Consider the following 26,519-nt stretch of genomic DNA (forward strand, 5'->3'; position numbering starts at 1 on the left):
TGCTATCTTTATTCTTATTAAACATGACAAAAGAAACATTGAGTGTTAAGTAAATGCAAAAAAATAGCAAAATTAGAACATTTATTTTTTGACCATAATGTCCCAAATGAGAGACCAGTTTCTGAGACGGACCCTGTTACTTTTAACAGAATATGTCAAAATAGAATATATTTTGTTGATGTGACTGATGAATAAACATGCTTGTGTAACAGTATAGGACCCCGGGGAGTTTAAAGATTTTTACTGAAGAAAAGTATTTGTTCAACAGTCTTGGGGCTCAGTCTGTTCAATCTCCCCTGCCTTTGAAAAAATATGTTTACATGGATCAGAGAAGGCTAGTTTGTTTCATTTGTATCAGTAAAACCTTTTCATAAAAAACTAAAGCACTCAATACTGTGCACACGGAAATGCCTCATGGTGGTTTAAACTAGTTTTAAAGGGTAATGGTACAGCATTTATACACGATCGACATCTATAGTACAAGCCCTAATTATAACAATGCACATAAGTACAACCACCTCATTAGCTATCAGAAGCTTAAAAGTCCAAAAGCACATCAAGTTTTGTTGCACATGGGCAACTAATATGGTGCACAGGATGTGACAAATTCATTCATAGCCAGGTACCGGAAGTTAAGTGTCGCCAATATAAACATACCACTGAGCTCTCCATAAAAATCCGGAGAGCTCATAGCCTATTCCCTGCTGTAGAGACGAGTGAAGCCATCTGGCTGCCATCTTACTCCTCACATTGCTTATGTGTTAAACCATCGTATCCGATCAAATTTACCCCATGAAAAGTATCTCCTGATTTTTTTTCCTTTAGAGGAACCTGTCTGAGTTCATGTTTAACTGAGTTCGAGTGTGTTTAAGGATGTAATTGGTTACTCCCAGGTAGTGATTCCACAGTTGCAGTGTGGCACCACTATATACTCACCATGTAAATGCCATGTTACATAATCTCAGTTCACAATGTAATTCTCTGTGGCTTAGTGATCTAGAGTGCTGTCCAAGAAAGAAGTAGATTTTGCAAAGTAGGTTTGAATCCTGGTGTCAATGTATTTCTGAGTGGGCTATTTTTTTTATTTATGTACTGTAGCTTCTATCTCTCAATCAGAAAAAGGCTGAGCTCAGACCTGCACAGGTCTTTTTTTTTTGTCCTTCATAGCTTCAGCTGAATGGAGATATTTGAAAAGACAGTGCTTTAATGTAGTTTCAAATTCAACATGGACAACATACAAACTACACGCTAAACAGCAGGTCCTTATAGGTGAAAGATTTTCCATGCACAGGAATCCCGCTGGTGCTCCTCACGCTCGTCCTTGACAAACATAATCCATCAGTGATGAAGAGAAAATTACGAGCAGTCGTTACAGTGACTAATGTATCGGTCATAATTATCATAAGTCATCTTTTATAGAAATCCCTCTGTTTGCTGAAATCCAACCCCAGTGAAGAGACGGCAGGAAGCCAGACTGTAAACCATGAGTGCGTGCTTGTGACCAATAAAAATCGACTACACATAATCACCACATTAGCACCAAGCTTTTGACCAGTCACAGTGCGTCTTAATCGGCCTGGTGTGGTGATGTAATTATCTCTGCGTGAACCGAACAATGGCGCAGTCTGGGTTGATGAAGTTTTTTTGGGCGGGATTTTCCAAGCACTGAGGATGATTTAAGGGCCGAAACATCCACGGGGGAGGCACACTCAGAGCCCCTACTGTCCCCGAGCACATTGGACAGTGTCAGTAATACAGGGGTCAGTGTAATTTAAAAAAAAAAACCTGAAAGTGAGGGGCGGCATGGTGGTGTAGTGGTTAGCGCTGTCGCCTCACAGCAAGAAGGTCCGGGTTCGTGGCCGGCGAGGGCCTTTCTGTGCGGAGTTTGCATGTTCTCCCCGTGTCCGCGTGGGTTTCCTCCGGGTGCTCCGGTTTCCCCCACAGTCCAAAGACATGCAGGTTAGGTTAACTGGTGACTCTAAATTGACCGTAGGTGTGAATGGTTGTCTGTGTGTCAGCCCTGTGATGACCTGGCGACTTGTCCAGGGTGTACCCCGCCTTTCGCCCGTAGTCAGCCGGGCTAGGCTCCAGCTTGCCTGTGACCCTGTAGAACAGGATAAAGCGGCTAGAGATGATGAGATGAGACCCTGAAAGTGCTGCCAGCTGGTAAGCGGCAGAAGGCTCTATGTTTCGGGGGGCGTGGCATGTTGAGTTCCTGTGGCGAACATATGACGTAAAACACTGTGCTGTTCTGTCTTCGGTTCGTAAATCGACGGCAAATTCAGATTCCTTCACTGTTGGTTGGTCCAAGACTCTTCTCGACTCTGTTCAATTGTAAATCAAGTTCTGTGTTGAAGTAAAAGGTAAGGGGAGTCCTAGTATCACTTTTGAATAATTCTCTGCTAAAATATTCTGAAATAAGCTCAAACTAAATAACACTGGGCGGCGTGTATGCCTGGCAATTACTAACACTGGCCACTGGGCGGCGTGTATGCCTGGCAATTACTAACACTGGCCACTGGGCGGCGTGTATGACTGATAATTACTAACACTGGCCACTAGGCGGCGTGTATGACTGGTAATTACTAACACTGGCCACTGGGCGGCGTGTATGACTGATAATTACTAACACTGGCCACTAGGCGGCGTGTATGACTGGTAATTACGAACATAGACATATAAACATAGACGCCGCATTGAGCTGGTGGCCCCGTTGCTGGGATACGTCAGAGTGTCCGCCATATTGGATGTGGCAAATCTTCCCCGTAAACCAATGCAAGTAAATGGACTGGACTTCATAAAGCCCCTTTCTACAATAATATTTAACTCGATGCCTTTTATTCACCCATTAAGACACACACGTATATATTTGGGAAACAAACAGGCATCAAAACAACATATATAACTTTTAATGTGATGGTTATAATGTGCGTCATACCAAAACAAAATACATCACTGATTCCTTCACATTCAGAAAGGTTAAAAACATTCATCATACGTTCAAAAACGTTCATCATAGTGTGGCACTGTATTATCTAATTCTCACTGCTTATAACTATACACCTACCCGGTGGAGATGAGCTGGGAAACTGAAGACTGAAGGAACAGCTCCCTCTCTGATCCTGACTGCCTGACCTGTTCTGTCAAAATCCTCCGTTCTGAAGTGTTCACTGCAGAGCATGGATGACGGAGTAGCAGAAAACCCTTCCCGTCGCACAGCTGTCTCCCACTGCTTTTTCATGGCTTTATTTTTGGGAAACCTACATAGTATGTGAAAAGTTAGCTAAGCAACTAACAACAATTAGCGTAGTTACGAAGGAAATACTTCGTTGTTTGGAGACAGGTTTCACCGAGCGGCTATTATGCGCGAGACTTCATATTAGCCACAAAGTCAGAAAAATCTGTTCGTAAAATTACATTATAATGACCAAATACAATGAAAAGTATTTTTCCAGTCTCACCTGTGAAAGGTAATCCCATGTGATCTCGTTTGGACGGTAAACCTGTTGGTACAGTTAAACGCAGCACATGAATGAGGCATCTTTATTCTCGGCTACTGTCTAGACGCTATACCAGAGACGGTTGAAGAATCTCCACTTTGCCACATCCAATATGGCGGCGAGGATGACGTATGATTCTACGCAGAAGGCGGCGTCTATGTTTATATGTCTATGATTAATAACACTGGGCGGCGTGTATGACTGGTAATTACTAACACTGGCCACTGGGCGTCGTGTATGACTGGTAATTACTAACACTGGCCACTGGGCGGCGTGTATGACTGGTAATTACTAACACTGGCCACTGGGCGGCATGTCTCATCTCATCTCGTTATCTCTAGCCGCTTTATCCTGTTCTACAGTAGTCTGGCTAACGCAACTTCAAAGCTCTGCGAACATTGGTCTGGCATAGATATTAAGCCCAACTATTTCCCAAAGCGCATGGTTGACCCGCCTCCCTGAAATGCCTCAGTTTGCTACTGGTCGAAGCCAGAAAAGGCTGTGACGAAGCTTAAACCAATCACATCACTCTTTCCTCTGATGTATGTGACGCGACGATAGGATTCTCGCTGAGCCCCATTGATTTGGCTACCAGCGGGGCTAACTGGTAGATTAAACTCTTACCGAAGCCGGTCGGGAGCAAGGCGAAAACGTCCTTCCTTTCAATAAATACCTCCAGGGCTGCTCTTTGCTCCGTTTTCAATGAGAACTTCCCGTTGAATGCTTTCAATACAGCATCTACCGCTGTGTCAAAGGCTTGCCGCTGCTCCATGTTCGTAATGTTTCTAGTGAATGAAGCGCTTCCGGCATAGATTGTGTAAACAATCTATGGCTTCCGGTCGCAGTTCTACTACGTCACTGCCTTGAACACGCCTCTACCCAGGGCCGTTGGAGATGCTCAAAGTTGATTGGCTCCCGATTTTTCGGGAGCTTGGAAGAGCTGGAGATAGCTTGCCTTGCCAGACTAAGTTCGCAACAGCCCCCCGTGTTGCGTCACACTTAGGATGGGCGGGCCCAGGCTAGTTCTACAGGGTCGCAGGCAAGCTGGAGCCTATCCCAGCTGACTACGGGCGAAAGGCGGGGTACACCCTGGACAAGTCGCCAGGTCATCACAGGACTGACATATATGGCCCTTTTCCACTACCCTTTTTCAGCTCACTTCAGCCCGACATGGCTCGCGTTTCGCCTACCTCAGAGCAGCACGACTCAGCTCGCTTCAGCCCTGCTTAGCACCCTAAACTCGCACGGTTTTGGAGTGGGGCTGAAGCGAGCCAAACCGAGCCAAGTGGGGCTAGGGGCGTGAGGAGACACTCCCCTGTGCACTGATTGGTGAGGAGGAGTGTCCTCACATGCCCACACACACCCCGCGAGCACGCTGGGATCTGTAAACACCGCAAACCCGGAAGAAGAAGAATTACGAGAATTTCTGAAGCCTTATGCGCCTCGCCTCATCTATACGCTCTTGCCAGTATCTGTTGGCGTTGTCGGTGACAACAAGCCACAGCACCAAGACCAGCAACACTAACGACTCCATGTCCTCCATGTTTATTGTTTACCATCCGGGTCGTGAGACTACTGCTTAAAAGATCAATGATGTCACTGTTTGCGCCGCCTAACGACATCACGTGACGTCCACGCACTTTCGCTAACTCCACCCAATGTGTCCACCCACTTCCAGCCAGCACGGTTCAGCGCGGTTGTAGTCGAAATGCAACTCCAACAGCCCCATTCAGCCCAACTCAGCCGCGTTGGTAGTGGAAAAGCGGCAATAGACACAGACAACCATTCACATTCACACCTACGGTCAACTTAGAGTCACCAGTTAACCTAACCTGCATGTCTTTGGACTGTGGGGGAAACCGGAGCACCCGGAGGAAACCCACGCGGACACGGGGAGAACATGCAAACTCCACACAGAAAGGCCCTCGCCGGCCACGGGGCTCGAACCCGGACCTTCTTGCTGTGAGGCGACAGCGCTAACCACTACACCACCATGCTGGGCGTCGTGTATGACTGATAATTACTAACACTGGCCACTGGGCGGCGTGTATGACTGGTAATTACTAACACTGGCCACTAGGCGGCGTGTATGACTGATTACTATAACACTGGTATGATAGGAGGCAAGCACAGGACCGAAACCGTCAGAAAATAACTCGATGTATCTTTATGTATCTACACTCTATGCTTATGGAGCTCCGCTATAATGATTATAGCTCAGCTAGAATCAAAATCTCGTTTTGGAAAAATAAGCCTGTGGTAATCTGACTACATGTAGAAAAGAGCTGGAAATCCCATGAGTTGTGCAAACTCAGGTTGGGTTCGGATCCTATCACGTGACAAAAACCCAGCAATATGATTGGCTGCTCATCTTTACAGCCTGTAAATAGCAGCGAGAGGGCGGGACTTCCCCTGAAAAATAGCGTAAGGTGTGTTTTCGGTGTTGCTGCATGATGCTGGCTAGTAGATCCAGTGAAAGATGCATTAATCCGGTGACGGTAAATGCCGCCGCCGCAATGAACTCCTCTACGAGAAGTGAGAGTGACTGGCAGGGATTAGTGAGCGAGGTGAGTGTTTGCAATCCGCTGGGCGCTCGAGCGCACTGCAGGCTGCTGCTGCTGTGGTAACATATGGAGGAGCAGGACACACCACAACCAGCTGCCTTCATGCGGGAACTTTCAGCATGCTGTGTTTATTTATGAGGCAGTATCCAGGAAATATTCTATATCGAATGAAGGTAGATATGATACATGGCGTCATCATACAGTTCGATTAGACAAGGAGGTTTCGTGCAGGTGTGTGTGTTTAGCCTACTGTGTTTACAGTTTGTTTTGGAGTATAGCTCTATCATTTATACTCTTTTACCATTTTAAACCTTGACCTTCCATCTGTCTTTTTATTTGAAGTTGGCTAATGCTATGCTGATGGATATATTTCTGAGGCAAAATATGAAATTCCTTGTGTTTGTTTTCTAGATAATGTTAAAGTGCCGTTCCACCACTGGATGTATTCTTTGGCATAAACTACAATATATTTTGACAACATATATAAATGGTATCACTAGATGGAGAAATCTTTTAGCTTCAAAATGATATATCAAACACAATTTTTTGACAACAAGTATATTAATTTTGCGACCAAAGTCACCTACCCTTTTAATTTCCGCTCGTGATGTCATCGGCAGGTTCCCCTTCTTGTGTACCACGTGACGTGGCACATATCAGCAATGGCGGATAGAACACGATAATCTTATCTCCTCTCATTATCTCTAGCCGCTTTATCCTTCTACAGGGTCGCAGGCAAGCTGGAGCCTATCCCAGCTGACTACGGGCGAAAGGCGGGGTACACCCTGGACAAGTCGCCAGGTCATCACAAGGCTGACACATAGACACAGACAACCATTCACACTCACATTCACACCTACGGTCAATTTAGAGTCACCAGTTAACCTAACCTGCATGTCTTTGGACTGTGGGGGAAACCGGAGCACCCGGAGGAAACCCACGTGGACACGGGGAGAACATGCAAACTCCACACAGAAAGGCCCTCGCCGGCCACGGGGCTCAAACCCAGGACCTTCTTGCTGTGAGGCGACAGCGCTAACCACTACACCACCATGCCGCCGCGATAAAAATAATACCAATAAATCTAGCTAACTGAAAGATTAACTCAAAATTTTTCGCAATTTTTTTGGCCCCCATATACGAGGAGAAATGACTGTCTCACTTTGGGGGTTTCCTGGTCTAAAAATAGACCGACACGTGGTACACAAGAAGGGGACCCTGCCGATGACATCACGTTTCACTACCGCGGAAATTAAAAGGGTAGGTGACCTTGGTCGCAAAATTAATATACTTGTCGTTGTCAAAATTATGTTTGATATATCATTTTGAAGCTAAAAGATTTCTCTGTCTAGTCATGTTTTCATAAAATGTATTGTATTTTATGCCAAAGAATACATCCAATGGTGGAATGGCACTTTAAAGGAACAGTCCACCGTACTTCCATAATGAAATATGCTCTTATCTGAATTGAGACGAGCTGCTCCGTACCTATCCGAGCTTTGCGCGACCTCCCAGTCAGTCAGACGCAGTCAGACGCGCCGTCACTCCTGTTAGCAATGTAGCTAGGCTCAGTATGGCCAATGGTATTTTTTGGGGCTGTAGTTAGATGCGACCAAACTCTTCCGCGTTTTTCCTGTTTACATAGGTTTATATGACTAGTGATATGAAACAAGTTCAGTTACACAAATTGAAACGTAGCGATTTTCTATGCTATGGAAAGTCCGCACTATAATGACAGGCGTACTAACACCTTCTGCGCGCTTCGGCAGCGCATTGATATGGAGCTCAGATATCAATGCGCTGTCGAAGCGCGCAGAAGGTGTTAGTACGCCTGTCATTATAGTGCGGACTTTCCATAGCATAGAAAATCGCTACGTTTCAATTTGTGTAACTGAACTTGTTTCATGTCACTGGTCATATAAACCTATGTAAACAGGAAAAACATGGAAGAGTTTGGTCGCATCTAACTACAGCCCCAAAAAATACCGTTGGCCATACTGAGCCTAGCTACATTGCTAACAGGAGTGACCGCGCGTCTGACTGACTGGGAGGTCGCGCAAAGCTCGGAGAGGTACGGAGCAGCTCGTCTCAATTCAGATAAGAGCATATTTCATTATGGAAGTACGGTGGACTGTTCCTTTAAGGACCCCATACCCTGATTTAGAGTCAGGCAAGGCAGCTTTTTGTTTCATACACTGAGGCAACTCCGAGTGCTTTACAGAGCAAAAATGGAGAACATGATAAAGGATACAGATTTAAAATAAAAAGGTAAAATTGATTTCTGAAGTGATTTGCAATTTAAAATGCAATTTAAAGTTCATTAAAATGGCAAATGTGCAGACGAGGTGCAAGAATAAAAGATTTTAAAGTGAGATAAACTTTTAATTAAAAAGGGGATTAGAAAAATGCTCAGTATCCTGTTTTATTAAACCAGTACACTTGGGCAGGATGTGCAAGAAATTTCACAGCTACAAGTTTGAACTCTCACATTTATAATACATAGGACCAAATTATTCAATTCTGATTGGTCAATCAAGGAGGGCTTTTTTTTTTCCTTAGCACAGGGCTGTATTTCTGAAATGCTATTGGCTAGTTCGTTGCTTGGTTACGGTTACAAAAATGAGCAAATTTTGTCAACAAAATGGCCGACTCTGCTGATTCAGCAATGCTGTGTTTTGCTATATTTGACAAAGAAATGCTAAACCAATTGAAAACTGCAAGCGAAAATGAAAATACCAAAAAAATACAAATTTTTGGCTTTCCTTGTTTAAGAAATGGGCCGCAGAAAGACAAATAAACACCTCTCTAGTGGCATGAATGCTGTGAGTTAGACAAGGTGTTATTACAGTTTTATGCAGAAGTGAGGAAAGAAAATGGGGAAAACTATGAACCAGACTCTCTCAAAGTAATGCAGGCAGCATTGGATCGGCATCTGAGACAAGAGAAATATCCAGGATCAATCCTGAAAGATGTTACTTTTCAAGAATCACGAAAAGTCCTCGAGGGAAAAGTGAGAGATTTGTGAAAACAAGGAATGCTTTAGAAATGTGCAAGATAGTCTCGCGCCCGGGCGGCACGGTGGTGTAGTGGTTAGCGCTGTCGCCTCACAGCAAGAAGGTCCGGGTTCGAGCCCCGGGGCCGGCGAGGGCCTTTCTGTGCGGAGTTTGCATGTTCTCCCCGTGTCCGCGTGGGTTTCCTCCGGGTGCTCCGGTTTCCCCCACAGTCCAAAGACATGCAGGTTAGGTTAACTGGTGGCTCTAAATTGACCGTAGGTGTGAATGTGAGTGTGAATGGTTGTCTGTGTCTATGTGTCAGCCCTGTGATGACCTGGCGACTTGTCCAGGGTGTACCCCGCCTTTCGCCCGTAGTCAGCTGGGATAGGCTCCAGCTTGCCTGCGACCCTGTAGAAGGATAAAGCAGCTAGAGATAATGAGATGAGATGAGTCTCGCACCCTGATTGGTTCAGAAAACATGAATGACAAATGTTGTGAACTTGAATGGCTTCCTAAGTATGGATTTGGCCCTATATATTATAAACAAGTAATCGTATGGTTCCTCATAAAATTAAGGATCAATTTCACTCGTGATTTCGAAGTTTTGAAATTGCCCTCGTCGAATCACTCGTGAAATTATTCCTTAATTTTACTCTGCCCCATACAATTACCTATATTTATAAGATGATAGGGACACACATCACTGGTGATTTATACAACACAAATTTCCTCGGTACAGAAGTCTTGCTCATATATTTATTGGCTGTAATGAAAAGATCTGCATTGCACAGAAAACCTGCACTTGCCCAGATATTATTATTATTATTATTATTATTATTATTATTATTATTAATTTTAATCAAATACGCCTGACTGTTTTTAGGCACACAGTGGTTAGTTATGTCTGGGATAAAGCATGACTGGAGCTGCTGTTTCAGGACAATAATTACCAATGTAACTGTAAGTGAATAAAAAGTGTAATTTAATGAAATTTCCATCCGTTGTCTGTCTATACAGCTTATAGAACCTATAAGCTAGAGCTAATTCCAGCTGAAGTTAGATGGGTCTGGACCTGGGCAGGTCACAGATCTATTGTGGGCTTAACACAGAGAGACAGATGACCATTCACACCAATGGACAATTTAGATTAGTCAGTTAATTTAATCCACGTGTCTTTAGACTGGGAAGAAACCAGAGCACCCAGATGAAACCCATGCAGGCATGAGAAGAATATAGAAATTCCACAGAAAGATTCGAACCCAGCACTTGCTTGCTGTGAGGCGTCAGTGCTAATCACTGCCCCACTGTGCGGCTACCTTTTAATGAGATTTTAAAAATGCAATTATTGGCAAATTGCTGTTGTATAATTAAGCAGTAGAACACAAAATGTATTGTTAGCCTGAACAGCATTGCTGCTTTGATTTTGTAAAAGAATCGCTAAAGAAGGTGTGATATTGGCAATAAAGCAATGTGTTTTATTGCTTTTATTCACCAGTTTACAAATTAAAGTAGTAAGGCAAAGAAATGACACTTCTAAATATTGAGGTCTCATCCATCACAAAAAAGTAACTTCATCACAAGTGATTTGTTGCAATAAAGTAACCATTATTATTTGGTGAGTAAATGGATTTCGTTGAGCCTGTAAACTAGTGGCTATTCTGGAAGCTTTAACTAGCTGGTGTGTATAACAGCCATTCTAGTTATCATGTTTGTCAGAAAAAGGTCAATTGAGATTGTATTTTATAAACACTGCATTGCTTTACAAGCTTAAACATGGTGGTGGTGTTCCAGTCTCTGTGGAAAAAGGTAGAGTCTTGTGGAAGTTTGGTGTAAACTTGTTGTAGGTTTCCTTATAGTATCGAAGAGAAGTTTTTCTCGTACATGAAATGACATAGTGACCCAACAGCTCACATGACTTGTTTTAATACCTAAACTGCAGTCACACTACCGTTGCTGTTGTTATAACAATCTATTGTCACAGTTGAGAAAAATTAGCCTGGCAAGCCAGACTAAATGTGAATATTTAGTCTGGCCTCGATCCGTAGACATTTCCGACGGGTGTGGGAGGAGCTGTCTTTCAAACTGTCTGTGCGTATAGGCCAACGCTCTGACCAGTCAGCGCAACAGTGACTGTGACGTAGTCAGAGCGACAGAAAGCAGTGGGGGAGGCCTTGAAATAAATAATTTTTCAAAATGCGTATTAATTAATAAACAGGTTCTAGCTATTAAGAAGTTTGGAGATAATGACCACAAGTTTGGAGTCTGTACCACATACTTAACATTAGGGCTGGGTATCACCAGATACCTCACGATACGATACTATGGCGATATTTTGCCCACGATAACGATAATATCACGGTACAGCGATTCTGCGATAATCGATATATTGCAAGAAATTTCAACCACATCACAATATCTGTGTCACTGAAGAAAATCAGAATTTATTGACCACTGTAAAATTACATTTCACATACATAACTACACACTCTTGCCAGACATATATTTGTCTCTATTCCACTGCTGGCAAAACCAAGAGTTGCTTCACTACAACATACAGAAAATTCCCATTTCTGTACTAGTATTATCAACTTTTCTGTAAGCATGGACACATCAGTGCTGCTTAACAAGCAGAATCAAATTGTTTTATGAAAACTTAAAACTTGCACTGCAGACTGCACATACATTTCAGTGCTAACACTAATATCAATTTGTCCTTTGTAAACTTGAGAACATATACCTGAGAACATTTAACTTGTGCTTATTTTGCAGGAACAACACACTGTCTGAAACACATTGAAAAGTGCAGTGGGCATCTTAATTGGAGCATCTTAATTTAATTGGAGTGAAACAGGTTTTGCAAAGTGCATTCTCTTTGTCCGGCTCACTGTGTTTTTTTTTTTGTTTGTTTGTTTGTTTTTTTCTCTTCTCCTTTCCTTTGGAATCCAAAGTGCCTCCAAACATCTGCCTTAAAGTTCGGCGGTGTCTCTAGGTTTACGTTAACAGCCATGCTTGCCTGTTTTTTTTCCTCACTGCAACCGCCGGGGGAAAAAAGAGAAGACGAAGAGTGCCTTGCAGTGAGGTAGCGGCACAGCGACACCTCGCAGAGCGGAGGTGCGGAAGTCGTACTGGATTTACAACCCGTCTGAAACATGATTTTATTATTTGAAAAAATATCGATATTCAAATTTTGAGTATCGATATTGAATCGGAAGACAAAGTATCGCGATATATCGCCGTATCGATATTTTTGCACACCCGTACTTAACATACACTCTTATTTTTTTCAAGTGTTTTTCAAGTGTTTGCTTAAACTGTTTTTGAGAGTTTTTATTTAGTGGTGTTTGGTGAAATAATTTCCCTTAAATTTAAAATAACGGGAAAATAAGAAACAATCAAAAAGTAATGTTTCAAAGCTGTTTATTAATTCTTCGTACTGCACAAACTAGCCCCATCCTTTTGGCTACGAGCGGAGCCAGCTGGTAGATCAGACTTTTGCCATAGCCGGTCGGCAAAACAGCGAAAACGTTCTTCTTGAAAAGGAATGAGCGGAGAGCCTCTTCCTGCTCATGTTTCAACGAAAACTCCAAGTCTAATTCTTCTAAAACTGATTCCAAAGCGGAGTCAAACGTGCGCTGTTCACTAGCCGTAGCCATCTTTCCTGCTGTGCTTTCTCCAGCATCGCGCAGCTTTGTCGTCACTCCTGCAAAAGCCCGTCCAAAGAATCCAAACAAAAACCTTACGTTGTGATTGGCGGGCACGATTTGATGCCCGGGGTGTTTGTTTATATGGTGCGAGGCTAGACCCACTCGCTAGGCAAAAATATTTTTGGCCGCTAGGCGGGTGGGTCTAGTTTACTAGGCTAGAGAAAAATGCCAGTCTGAACATTTTTCAACCACTGAGATTGCATGAATGGAAAAACCTTTTGTCTAATTTCCTATACAAACGCACCCTGTTATGTTGTATTCCTTACATAGTTATTTCATGTAAATTTTGGGCCAAAAGCTGTCCAGATAAAATATCCCATACCTAAAGGTTTCAGAACATTTGTGCCACAAGTGCTGAATGCTACCAGATGTATGTAATGGACCATTTTGGTTTTAGTGGCCCAACTGTAATGCAGTAATCCACATCATGCTGCAAATGTAGTTTTGTTCTGAGATTGGTTTCATTTCATGGTGTTGTGGGATAAAAGTGGTAAGTGTGGCTGAGCACTGTGGGCCATCACTCTGGTTGCTTGTCTCTCTAAATGAGATGCAGAAAACAGTGTCCAGTTGCCACATGCGCAGTCGTCTTATTTCTCATGACCTTGAGTGCAGGCTGTTCAGGCACCAGATGCAATCGATCACAGCATTTGTTCATTCACTGTGAGACGTCAAACATAAACTTTGCATTTTATATTTGTATCGTGATTGTAACAAATATTTGCAGTACTTGCTGTCCTTCGAGTCCGTTTGTAATTCAGAACGGCGTTACGTAAGCAGGAAGTACTCCACTAAGAAAAAGAAACAGGCTGACTCTTATCTCCTCCCCTCAAACAAAGTGGAATATTTACTTTTCCAGGAGGGTCAAATTAAACCTGGGCCTGAACTGTGTTCTGACTGCGGCTGTAATTGCACAGAAGTTTACATACCGTATACGTGTCATGAACATGAACATCTTGGCAATATTGGGCTTTCACTGATTTTCTTTGAGCTGTCTTTTTCTCTCGGGAAGAATGACTGTACAACATACAGCTTTAATAGGGGAAAAACAATTTGGTGCACGAGTTCTAATTTCTTTTGGATTTTCTGAAATCAACACTGGGTCAAAATGATGCATATGTACAGGACAGCACACCTAATATTTGGTTAAATGTCTCTTAGCAAGTTTCACCTTGAGCAGATGCTTTTGGTAGCCATCAACAAGCATCTGGCAGAATTTTGGTTGGTGATTTGACCACTCTTCTTGGAAGAATTCATAGAGTTTAATTAAATTTTTTTGTTTCCTAGCATGGACTCGACTTTTGATGTATAGTCCACATATTTTTGATAGGGTTGAGCTTAGGACATTGCGAAGGCCATTCCAACAGTTTCATTTTCGCCTGCTTTACTCATTCTGCAACCAGTTTTGATGTGTTTGGGCTATCGTTGTCCTGTTTGGGACACCCAATTGTGTCCAAGTTTCAGGTGGGGTTTACATTAGACCGTATCAGCGGATCATCAGATTAACGTTTTTAAAACGATTCGCGTGCACACAGCAACGCCAATACACGATTCGCCTGCACACAGCAACGCCAATACACGGATACGCTCGGCTCCGCAGGCATCCTGCGCTCCAAATCACTCCACCCTGAACAGCGAGTGCCCTCTGGAGGGTGCGCACTCCGGCCCTGCACAGCTCACAGAGCGCGCAAGTATAGCGCACGAGCAGTAATTCGGGACTGAGCCGCTGTGTGTGTGCTCTCAGTGCATATCGGGCATGCGCGTCACTTACCACTTGCAAGTGGAAGGATGGCAAGCCTAAAGACAATCATAACTATACAATGGGCAGTATTTGCATCAGTATTTGCAGTATTTTCATACTTTTATACTCTTTAATGAAAGGTGATACAAGGCGGAAGTCCGCGCCGTTTTTCAGCAGTCGCATCACATGACCAATGCCAGTGAATCAGGAAGGTGGATGTCACAGTGACGTTGTCCAATGAGACGCCAGCTAGAGCTCAGCACAGCGTATCCGCGTATCTCAATGTTTACACAGCACCGGACCAGACACGATCTGGATTGAATACGTGGACGCTGGCGGATTCCCGTTTCCAGGCGTTTTAATGTAAACGGACAGTGCATCCGCGAAGAAAAGGAGACAGATACGGTCTAATGTAAACTTGGCCTCAGCCATCTGGCTGATGGTTTGAGGTTATGCTGAAGAATTCTGAGGTAGTTCATTATTCCATCCACTTTGTTTTACCATTCTTAACATTTGCTTTACAGTGTTCTCTGTGTTGAATACCTCAACTTTACACCGCCAAAAATACCTGTCCATTTTGGCCAATCTTCTCATCTGACCATAAAACTTTCCTCCAGAAGGCTTTACTTTGTCCATGTGATCAGCTGCAAACTTTATTCAAGCTTGAAAGTGTTGATTTTGGAGCAGGGACTTCTTTCTTGGACAGCCTTTCAGTCATTGGAAATGCAAAACCCGCTTGACTGTAGACCATGTTTCGGCAGCTTCCAGTTCATGGGAGGCCTGTACCTGGATGGTTCTTGGGTTGTTCCCTACTATCTGAACCCATTTCCTCTCAGCTGAGGGTGCCAGTTTGGGTCGTCTTCCAGACCTTGGCAAAGTCGCTACACTCCCTTGCCAAACAAACCCTTTTTATCTTGGCACAGAGAAGCTACCAGCTGTAGTCAATCATGGTCACAAACAAGAAGTTAAGAGGCCTTGGCCTTCACAAGTTAAGACAGTTTTGTAACATTCAGCACCATTTGAATTACTAATCTGAGTATATGAATATTTTTGACTCCATGTATAATTTTGACCCTGTGTTTATTTTAGAAAACCCAAACTAAATTGAAGCATGTGTGCCAAGTTATTTTTTTCTTTTCTATTAAAGCTGTATGTTGACCAGTCATTCTTCCCCAGAAAAAGAACCGTTCAAAGAAGTCTTTGAAAGCCCAATAATGCCATGACATTCATGTCCATGATGAGTGTATGTAAACTTCTGACTGTAACTGAATATATCTTGAGGGTAGTTAATATCCGGAATACGAGATGTAACTAAAATTGACTGGTGAATTATCCACTGTAAATGGCAAAGTAAGAATGGTATCTTTATTACTATACACAAAAATGCACCTGAATAATTTTTTCTTTCTTTTTTTATTTCCAGTTTCTGATCTGCAAGCGTAAGCTGGAGAGCAAGAAGGAGGCTCTGCTGATTCTGTCCAAAGAGCTCGACACATGCCAGCAGGAGAGAGACCAGTACAAGCTGATGGCCAATCAGCTGCGCGAGAGACATCAGGGCCTGAAGAAAAAATACAGAGAACTTATTGTGCGTCCTATGAAGCATGCTTCCAACAGCTTAATTTTTGCAGTGTTTTTATGTTGAAGAAAGTATTCCTGAAATATTATCTTTTAACATTAAAGGACTGAATGTTGACCGTTACTAGAACTGTACTTTGCTTCCCCTTGTACTCTGTGTTTCAGGACGGCGATCCGACATTACCGCCAGAGAAACGCAACCAGGTGGGTCTGTGATCAATAGTATAATCATCAGAGCAGTTTCAGTAAGACAGGGTTTCTCAATTCCGGTCACGAGCACGCCTCAATAAATTATTATATGATGAGCTACATATATTGTTTTGGAAGCAGGGAACACTTGATACTCTGCAGGGCAGTGGGCCTTTAATGCTTGGAGTCAATATTACCAAACTTGTGATGTGAGATAAATTTGAAATAAAAACTTAAAACTAAATTAAAGATTTAAGATTAAAACTAAATAAATGGTTAAAAATCTTGGTGTTTTCATTGACAGCGAGCTAAACTTTGACAGTCACATGAAAGCAATCACTAAATCACGGCATTTTATCACCTAAAAAACATTTCCAAACTAAGAGGACTTATGTCAAAAAATGATGTGGAAAAACTGATACATGCCTTCATCTCTAGTAGGGTTGATTACTGCAATGGCCTTTTCATAGGCCTGCCAAAAAAGACCATCAAACGACTTCAGCTGGTTCAAAATGCAGCGGCGAGGGTTCTCGCACGAACAAAAAGAACAGAGCACATTACTCCAATTCTAAGGTCCCTTCACTGGCTTCCAGTAAGCTACAGAATTGACTTTAAAGCATTGCTGCTGGTGTACAAATCTCTAAATGGTACAGGGCCCAATTACCTCTCTGATATGTTGCAGCGGCCTAACCCAATCAGATCTACCAGATCGCAACAGAAAAATTTACTATTAAAACCAGGTGTTAAAACAAAGTGTGGTGAAGCAGCTTTTAGCTACTATGCAGTACAGCTATGGAACCAACTGCCAGAGGACATTAAAAATGCTCCTGCTGTTGGCAGCTTCAAATCTAGGTTAAAGACCAAGCTGTTTTCAGATGCTTTCTGTTAAATAATTAATATTTTTACATTTTTTATAATCTTTCTCTGCATGTTTTAAATTTACTTTAACTTTATTCTATTTTATTCCGCTGGTTTCTTTTTCTCCTTTTTCTTTTTGGCATTTTATCATTTTATTTCTACTATTGTTTAATTCTTATTTTCTTTTAATTCTTTTAATTCTTTTAATTAATTGTTTTAGAATAAAATAATTTTATGTAATTTTATTTCTCTATTGTTTACTGTTTTTGTTTTTGCTTCTGTAAAGCACATTGAACTGCCATTGTGTATGAAATGTGCTATATAAATAAACTTGCCTTGGCTTGGCTTGAAATCTGTGGACAGACTGATCCAAATCAATGTGCAAGCAAAACAAAATACAATCCAAGTGTAGAGCGATTAAAGGAAATGGCAAATGCTAAAGGACGTGTGCGATGTAGGATGAAAATGGCATGTTATTTAGATAAAACTGCAGTTACAACACAATGCTGTTAAATTCTCTGATCTGACTGGTCAAAAGGTGGTGTTTAATTTTTTATAGCAGCTGTGCTGAATGTAGTGCCAGCTGCAAGGCAAATCCCAGGATTTATACAAACACTATATATTGCTATAGGAAGTTCATTGCTATAGGAAGAACTGACAGTTGCTGTGTCTGAAATCACTTATTCATTCACTACTCACTATCTAGGGAATTCTATATAGAGGACTGTATCGTGAGCTCATTGGTAAAGTGAAAAAACACTTTTGGACACTACTCCGCCGCACCGTTATTTACGCCGTTACTGTCGCACAATTAAAGCGTGCCAGATCAATCGGTTGGTGGGTTTTCAAAATAAATGCACGCATGTATTTTTGTGCTCAGTCCATATTATACTTGGCACATTTCCCACATTTTAATAAATGCAAAGTACTTTGTGTCTGCTGCATCTTTCAGTTCTTTTAAATCAAGGCTGAATACGTTCTTCTTTGCTGCTGCCTTTTATTAAATCATATTTGAGGCTTTTGATTAATTTCTCGCTCTGCACTGTAACTTTTATTCTGTCGTCTGCCATTTTTCTTTCAGTGCGACCGCAACGCATGATTTACGTATTGCTTGGTTGTACACTACTTTTCACGGTGTGTTGTGGGATACTATGAAGTCCACGATATAGGGTGTAATAATTCTCACTATCCTTTTGGACAGCACTGCAAAATGGCGAACTCGCTATATAGTCCATGATATAGTGAGTGATTTCGGACACCACGAAGGACTTAGAAAAGTGGACTTTCTACATAAAAGCGTCATCAAAAAACATGTAATTGTTTGTACATGTATGTTTGTTTAAAGTTCTGTGTAAGGAGATGTTTGTCTTATGATTTTGGAAGGATTTTCTCCAGTTTTGTGGTAACATTACTAGCTGCATTTTTAACTTCAGCAGAGAGGTTGGTGAGGGAATGACTGGTTATAGTTATCACAGAAGTGATAACAGGAAGTAGTTTAATGTTTTGGAACAAATATAAAATAAATGTAGCTATAAGTGGATGAAAAGTATGATGTTTCGTTCATTCATAAATTTAAAAAAAAATTGCAATCATTGGCAAATTGCTTTGGAATAAGCGGAATAATGCACTTCGAGACATGCTGTTATAGGAAAAGAATTAACTTTGGGATGGTAACAGTAATGGACATGGTCATAGATTATTTTCATATAACTGCACACGGTCATGTTTTATTCCTTACTTATTACAGGTCTGCACTCACTGACCGCTTTAATAGGAACTTGTTCTTGAGTCTAAGATTCTTGTTCTTGGCTGGCAGGAGGGGAACCCAATGTGTTCTTCTGCTGTTGCATGCTGAGATGCTTTTCTGCTCACCACGGTTGTAAAGAGTTGCTACGAGTTACTATATCCTTCCTGGCAGCTCAAAACAACCTGGCCATTTTCCTCTAACCTCTCTTATCAACAAGGCGTTTCCACCCACAGAACTGTCGCTCACTCAATGTTTTTTTGTTTTTCGCACCAGTCTGTGTAAACTCTAGAGACTGTTGTGTGTGAAAACCCCAGGAGATCAGCAGTTTCTGAAATACTCAAACCAGTCCATCTGGCACCAACACCCATGCCACAGTGAAAGTCACAGAGATCACAAATTTTCCCATTCTGATGTTTGAAGTGAACGTTAACCGAAGCTCTTGATTTGTATCTGCGTGATTTTTATGCACTGTGCTGCTGTCAAGGGATTGGCTGATTAGAGAACTGCATAAAACAGCAGGTGGATGGGTGTTCCTAATAAAGTGGCTGGTGAGTGTGTATTTCACTTGCACAGTACTGTGTATATATAATCTCTCTCTCTCTCTCTCTCTCAGGTAAATCTGGCCCAGCTGTTGAGGAATTCACATGACAGGAGTAAGCAGTTAGCAGAGGAAGTGACGGAGCTGACTCAGAGACTAACTGAGGCTCAGGGTGATAACAAGGTACACAAACGTTTTATATGCGCACGCGCACACACCCTTATAGCACTTTTCTACCAAACAAGACCAGTGGCTGCGTTAGACTTTTTCATTGTCCGTCATTTTGACGGACAAGGTCGTAAAAATTCCGTCATTGTCCATTATTATCTGTCATTTTATTTTAACTTTTAAATGACAATGTATATAGGCTATAAATGCTATATATTTAATAACTTGTGTTTTCATGGACTCATTTTCATTTAAAAATTAATTCACAGAACAAGCTTGTATTATTTAATCATTTATTTATGTATTTATGATGCAAAAAGATGAACAGAGATTCTGACGTTCGGTCACTTGTGAATCCATTTTCCCTCCGCTAAAAACATTGCGGCTGTTGTGCCTTAACGGGCATATGAACAATGTTATTTTACAACGTAACAAGACAACTGCAGTTAAAATATGAACAGTCCACTACAACGATTTAAGTGACAATCTAATTTGACCTGTTTGCGTGAGCTCAAACCTTCCTTCTGGCCCGCATGGATTTAAATTGGGAGCTCGCTTGTGCATAATCAAAGTCGTTAACGGAGACTGCTGCCGAGGCAATTGTCATTAAATTTTGCGTCTTTGCCTCGGACAGACGACTTCTCGTTGACGTTTTAATTTTATTCTGAAGGCTGAACCCGGGCTCTGCTGCGACACTGGAGACTGGAATAACCAGCGCCACTTCAGCCAAAGTTCTGAAGTCGGGAAACATTTCTCCCAGGGAAGTGATCAGAAGCCGGCAAGAGCCTCTGAAAGTTGGGTTTCCCGACCCTGCTAGTACTCTCTTCATAGGGAGGAAATCCTGCAGCATGCGGTCTTTCTGCACCAGTGGTGCAGCTGCACCCCGCGTCTCGGCTCGGCGGAGCCTGGAACCTGACACGGAAGGTCTTAAATAAAACGAAGTTATGTTTAAATGTTAGTTTGTCTAGCCGTGCTCTCATTAAAATGATAGTTTAGCAGATATTCGAGCAGTGATGTTCCTAAGCTTCCTAAGCTTGCTGGGGAAGAATACAATAAATCGACATTTGTTTCATTTTAAAAACAAGAAAACAACTAGCCTAAATGAGCGCTATTGTACAGGCAGGGAAACGACACAAACAACCCAATGCATCTCTTTTTTTAATAATAGCAAAAATGACGTGTCTTCTGCAGAGAAGGGAAACATTAATACATCTCACTGTGCTAGTGGTTAGAAAAAAGTCAGCGCGCGGTCAGGAGCGCGATGGGGGGGGAACAGCCTTGCGCAGTGGCTACAGTGTATACATGATGCACTGAACATCAAGACTGACGCAACGTCGGCTCAGATTGAAAGTGACGGCAGTGAAGACTATGTATACTGTATGTAAGAAAACTCTGCCACAACTTGCCAATCATTTCAATTGTGCGTTTCATTATGTTTTATTATTGTTATTATTTGGCTATTATTGTTATTGGTAATGGTAACGGTAAACATCCGTCAAAATGACCGACGGCCTTCAGATTTTTCCGTCATAGCTAAAAAAAAATCCGTCAATGACGGACAATTGTTGGTTAACGCGACCTATGAACAAGACCCAGATCTAGAATTTGCATGTTCTCATGTCTTGTGTGGGTTTCATCCCACAGTCCAAAGACATTGCTCATAGGTGTGAATGTGAACGTGGTTGTTCATCTCTGTGTCAGTCCTGTGATAGATTGGCAACCTGCCCAGTGTGTACCCCGCCTCTCGCTCAGTCAGCTGGGATTGGCTCCAGCTTCCCTTGTGACCCTGTAGATAATGGATGGATGGAAGTCATCAGGAAAATTCTGTGGTGATTGTGTTTGACCAGTTGATGGTCTGCACTATTTGTAGCTATGTTCCAGCTTTGTTCTTAAGGATGGCTTGTGTGGTGATGGAAATGGTGACAAAATGCAGGATCGCAGTTAATTTGCTGAGCCATACCATCTGCTGGAGAAATGCAAATCTAGAGCTTTTTGTTCTTGTCTGACATTTCTGCTTCCTCTACAGCTTCTGAGAATGACAATCACTAAACAGAGGCTTGGGGATGATGAAGTTGGAGTCAGGCACTTCCCAGCCCATGAGCGTGAGGATCTAGTCAGGCAGCTGGAGGAAGCAGGATTGCAGGTAAAGAGTCACTGATGCCTAGAAAGCTTAATCCAAGGCCAGCATTATTCTCAATTTTGATTTGCTTCTGAATATAACACCACATTTCAGCCTAACAGCAAATTTTAGCTCCTGTTTTTCCAATCCAGGATAACTTGAACATGTTCTTCATCAGAATGTGATGGCACCAAGTGTAATAACGCTAAGTGGAGTGTTGAACAATTATATGTAACATGATATGACCTAGGCGGCACGGTGGTGTAGTGGTTAGCGCTGTCGCCTCACAGCAAGAAGGTCCGGGTTCAATCCCCGTGGCCGGCGAGGGCCTTTCTGTGTGGAGTTTGCATGTTCTCCCTGTGTCTGCGTGGGTTTCCTCCGGGTGCTCCGGTTTCCCCCACAGTCCAAAGACATGCAGGTTAGGTTAACTGGTGACTCTAAATTGACCGTAGGTGTGAATGTGAGTGTGAATGGTTGTCTGTGTCTATGTGTCAGCCCTGTGATGACCTGGCGACTTGTCCAGGGTGTACCCCGCCTTTCGCCCGTAGTCAGCTGGGATAGGCTCCAGCTTGCCTGCGACCCTGTAGAAGGATAAAGCGGCTAGAGATAATGAGATGATATGACCTAATACATTATCTCAGAACTTTCACACTTCATGACTGCTGAGACGTGTAATAATAGCATTACTTATTCACTGGGAGTGATCAAACTGTACATCATGGGACCTGGATAGTGTTTGATGATCCAACTGTAACAAGACTGATGGTACTGTATAATAAAATTAGAACAGTATTGAAGCAGTCCTGAGTGTCTGACATCAGTGCAAACTTGTTCCTGTTTCAGAGAGAAGAACTGGAGAACAGCCTGAAGGCAGTGAGTGATGAATTGGAGGATGTGAAGGCAGAAAGGACTGTCTACAAAGAGAAAGCTGGTCGCCTCAACCTCGAGCTTAACCATATATTGGGTGATGGAGGCAAACGCATCGTGGACGTGGATGCTCTTTGCATGGAGAACAGGTCAGGCAGTGTTTTTTGTAGCTACAGCTAGGTACGATATAAACCGTCAACAGTTACAAATTGCTATAGTGATCCAGGCTAAACATTTTTATTTGCAAGTCTTTTTAGTCCTAGCTTATTAATGTGAAGCCTTTCAAAGTACGCTTGGTTTACTATCTTGATGAAGGCTCGATTGATGACCAAGTTTAAACCTCCTGGCAGAGGCAACCAGGTTTTAGGTTGTAATGAAATGGCATTTCCGAAAGTCCCCAAAATGGCAACCACAAAGCGGCTCCAAATCCTCATGGATCCACCACCATGTTTTACAGTATTTATCAGGTGCTTTTTCCCTGTATGAGGTCCCCTTTTGTCACTAAACCTGCTAATGTATCTGACCAAATGTGTTGATTTTGGCCTCATCAGACCACAACACATGATTCTATTTAGTTATAGCACTAATTGTTCTTTTATGGGTTTTTTTTTTTCCGTATTAAGCATTTTTTTTTAATATCCATTTCCTGATTTCTGCAGGTTAACACCATTCTTTACATTCCCTTCCCCCCCCCCAAAAAAAAGTGAATTAAAATTTGTGCACCAAATTCTTGCCCCCCCCCCCCCCCCCCCGTAAAGATATGTTGTACATGCTGCTCCCCAAAAAAGAACAGTTCAAGGAAATCGCTGAAAGCCCAATATTGCCATGACCTTCATGTCCCAGTATGTAGAATTCTGACCACAACTATGCTGTATTTTTGAGAGAAAAGCTAGTATTAAAAAAATTTGTTCTATTAAGAATCGATTATTGCAAACAAAATTCATCCATTATTCATAACCACTTATCCTGTACAGAGTCGCAGGCAAGCTGGAGCCTATCCCAGCTGACTATGGGTGAAAGGCGGGGTACACCCTGGACAAGTCGCCAGGTCATCACAGGGCTGACACATAGACACAGACAACCATTCACACTCGCACCTACAGTCAATTTAGAGTCACCAGTTAGCCTAACCTGCATGTCTTTGGACTGTGGGGGAAACCGGAGCACCCGGAGGAAACCCACACAGATACGGGGAGAATATAAGGCCTCCTTCAGCCACTGGGCTCGAACCCAGAACCTTCTTGCTGTGAGGTGATGGTGCTAACCACTACACCACCATGCTGCCCTTACAAACAAAATGTTTTCTATTATTTGAATGAAAAATTTGAATTGTCTGTCATTTAGTTAAATTGTACAGTCATTTCTCTAATAATTATGGGGGGCACTGTATGTTCTAGACAAATGCTTACAGTAACCTAATGCACTCCCCTCCCTTCAAATTGTATTTGTTTTGGTACTTCACATTGCCACATATCATTTAACTCCTCCAGGTATTTGCATGAGAGGCTGAAACAAGTCCAAGAAGAAGTTAGTCTACTGAAAGCAAACATCATGAAATACAAGGTATGAATGAAAATTAAGTATCTAAAAGGGAAGTTTATGCTTTTCAATGGAAGCAAAATATTTTCCTCTAGGAAGCTGCATCTGTATGTATTTTTGTTTGCAGAATGCCTTGGACCGGAGAAAGAACTCAAAAACAAGTGGCAAATCTAACACTAGTGCGCTTACTGGTGTGCTCTCTGCCAAACAGGGTAACCGGACAGTAACACAGAAGTGAATATTTTAATGCTGAAAATGGAAGATATGAGGAGTTGGTGAATTATTGAGGTTGCACTGTGACAATGTCTTTAACGGAAATTTTTTTTTTTTTTTAATCGAATTGCTTTCTCCTGTCTCCCCTGTATTCTTTTTCTCATTCACTTTCTCTCACACACATCATGTTTCTCTGCAGTGCAAGATTTATTGTCGGAGGAGAATGGATGTGGTCTTCCAGTCACGCCTCAGTCTCTCTCTGATCTGAAGTCTCTGGCCATGGCTCTGCTGGAAACAATTCATGAAAAGAACATGGTTATTCAGCACCAACGCCAGACTAACAGGTGTGTGTGTGTGTGCGTGTGCCTTTTGCTTGCTTTTTTTGTTTTGCTCTTTTTAAACTCTCCATTTTCTCATGCAAAGAAATTGTGTAAAGCATGGATGTCTTCACAAATAATTAACTCATTTTCTGCATAAAAATGTACCATAAACTAAACAAAGTCAGTATTTCGGGTGGCAACTATTCGTTTTAAAAACGTACCAGTAGTCTCAGGAACACTTTGTGCAGTTTTATGAGGAAATTGGCTGCTAAGTTCTGAGCATCTTGGAGAATCTCCAGAGTTCTTCTGGAGACTTTGACCATCACACCATTTTTGCTTGTTTGTTTACTAAAACCCGACAGTTTTTATTATTATTATTATTATTATTATATGAGTGATTCCACGCTTATGGGTACTGAAATGGGGACATGAACTTATTTTTAAAAATTCACCTAAAACCATTTCTTTTTTTTTACCATCAGGTCACAAAACATGTAATCTTTAATGAATGATATGGTAAAAGATAACTTTAATTTTCTGAGATGTAATAAAAACATTTATATGCCAAAGTCAAGCCTATGAGTTCCAAAATGATGTCTGTTACATTACTTCTGTTACGATTGTCCATCTCGCGTCTGTTACAAATTAATTACAATCTAGCTATATACCATGTTAATCTTATTGAAAGAATGTGTATGTTTATTCTACTACATGTTTATTAATTATATTTGCTAAAACATCACCTTCCTATGTTTCAAAAAGTAATTCTACATTGTTAAAATTGAGAATATATATGTCCACAACACTTCTGTTACGTTCTGACTTTGGCATATAAATATGTTTTTATTACATCTCAGAAAATTAAAGTTATCTTTTAACATATCATTCATTAAAGATTACATGTTTTGTGACCTGATGGTAAAAAAAAAGAAATGGTTTTAGGTGGATTTTTAAAAATAAGTTCATGTCCCCATTTCAGTACCCATAAGCGTGGAATCACTCATATTTTTTAAATGCAGAGGTCATGAAATATTTTGTATTTTAAAAAAAAATTAGGGTGGCAAAGACTTGTACATATTATGGAATTTCTGGACTGATCACACTTAAAAATGCTGACTGCATCTGTATGGTGAGTTTTGCACGGATGTCTCGAGGCTGACTGTTCCAGCTGTGGTGTTGATGTTCCTTTAACAGGATTCTGGGGAACAGAGTTGCTGAGCTTGAGAAGAAATTGAAGACTCTGGAGGTATCTGGGCTTTGGAGTTTACCAGGTCGGTGCTGTGTTCTGCTAACTATTTACTAATTGTCATGCAGTGGTCTACATTAAGGTGCACGAATATCACATGGATGTTAATTGCAATTTTACACTCATTTCGTTTTATATTTTTGTTGCTATATCTGTTTAACTAAAACCCCACACACGAGCACGTTTATTAATGTATGTGCTTGTGGAGGTACAAGGAATGAATGTAGCAATGTTAAATAATAGCTGTATCTTGCTAATCATTATCTGAAACTGTTGCTATGTAACTAAAACTTGAACATCTGGGTGAAAAACGGGTCCTCTGCACTCACTGGCCACTTTATTAGGGACACAGTACTAATACTTTGTAGAACAGCCACCGTTGTTTGTGGCATTGATTCCACAAGGTGTTTTGGTAAAATTCGTTTGAGATTCTGGTCCGTGCTGACATGCTTACATCACATAATTGCTGCCGATTTTTTTTTTTTTTTTCCAGCTGCACTTTCATCTCTTGCTTTACCACATCCCAAAGGGTGCTCTGTTAGATTCAGATCCAGTGACTGTGGAGAACAACTGGTGTAATCTGAACTCATTAACATGTTTATGGAACCAGTTTGAGATGACTCATGTTGGAAGTAGCCACA

The 26,519-nt window shown here is 41.8% G+C and overlaps 1 protein-coding gene across 3 annotated transcripts in view; it reads left to right on the top strand.

Annotated features, from left to right (window-relative positions):
• The first annotated feature begins 5,909 nt into the window (after positions 1 to 5,909).
• The window catches only part of ccdc149a (coiled-coil domain containing 149a), a 37,251-nt gene continuing 16,641 nt past the window's right edge, over positions 5,910 to 26,519 (top strand). For 2 of the 3 annotated variants that reach the window (XM_060935279.1, XM_060935287.1), the window contains exons 1-10: positions 5,910 to 6,067; positions 15,923 to 16,084; positions 16,240 to 16,278; positions 19,482 to 19,589; positions 21,601 to 21,717; positions 22,537 to 22,709; positions 24,051 to 24,123; positions 24,227 to 24,311; positions 24,512 to 24,656; positions 25,827 to 25,903. In XM_060935279.1, the coding sequence (XP_060791262.1) occupies positions 5,951 to 6,067; positions 15,923 to 16,084; positions 16,240 to 16,278; positions 19,482 to 19,589; positions 21,601 to 21,717; positions 22,537 to 22,709; positions 24,051 to 24,123; positions 24,227 to 24,311; positions 24,512 to 24,656; positions 25,827 to 25,903 (1,096 nt within the window). In that variant the 5' untranslated portion in view covers positions 5,910 to 5,950. The other variant, XM_060935295.1, reaches the window with a different exon arrangement.

This window comes from Neoarius graeffei, chromosome 1, assembly GCF_027579695.1.
Source record: "Neoarius graeffei isolate fNeoGra1 chromosome 1, fNeoGra1.pri, whole genome shotgun sequence".
NCBI lineage: Eukaryota > Metazoa > Chordata > Actinopteri > Siluriformes > Ariidae > Neoarius > Neoarius graeffei.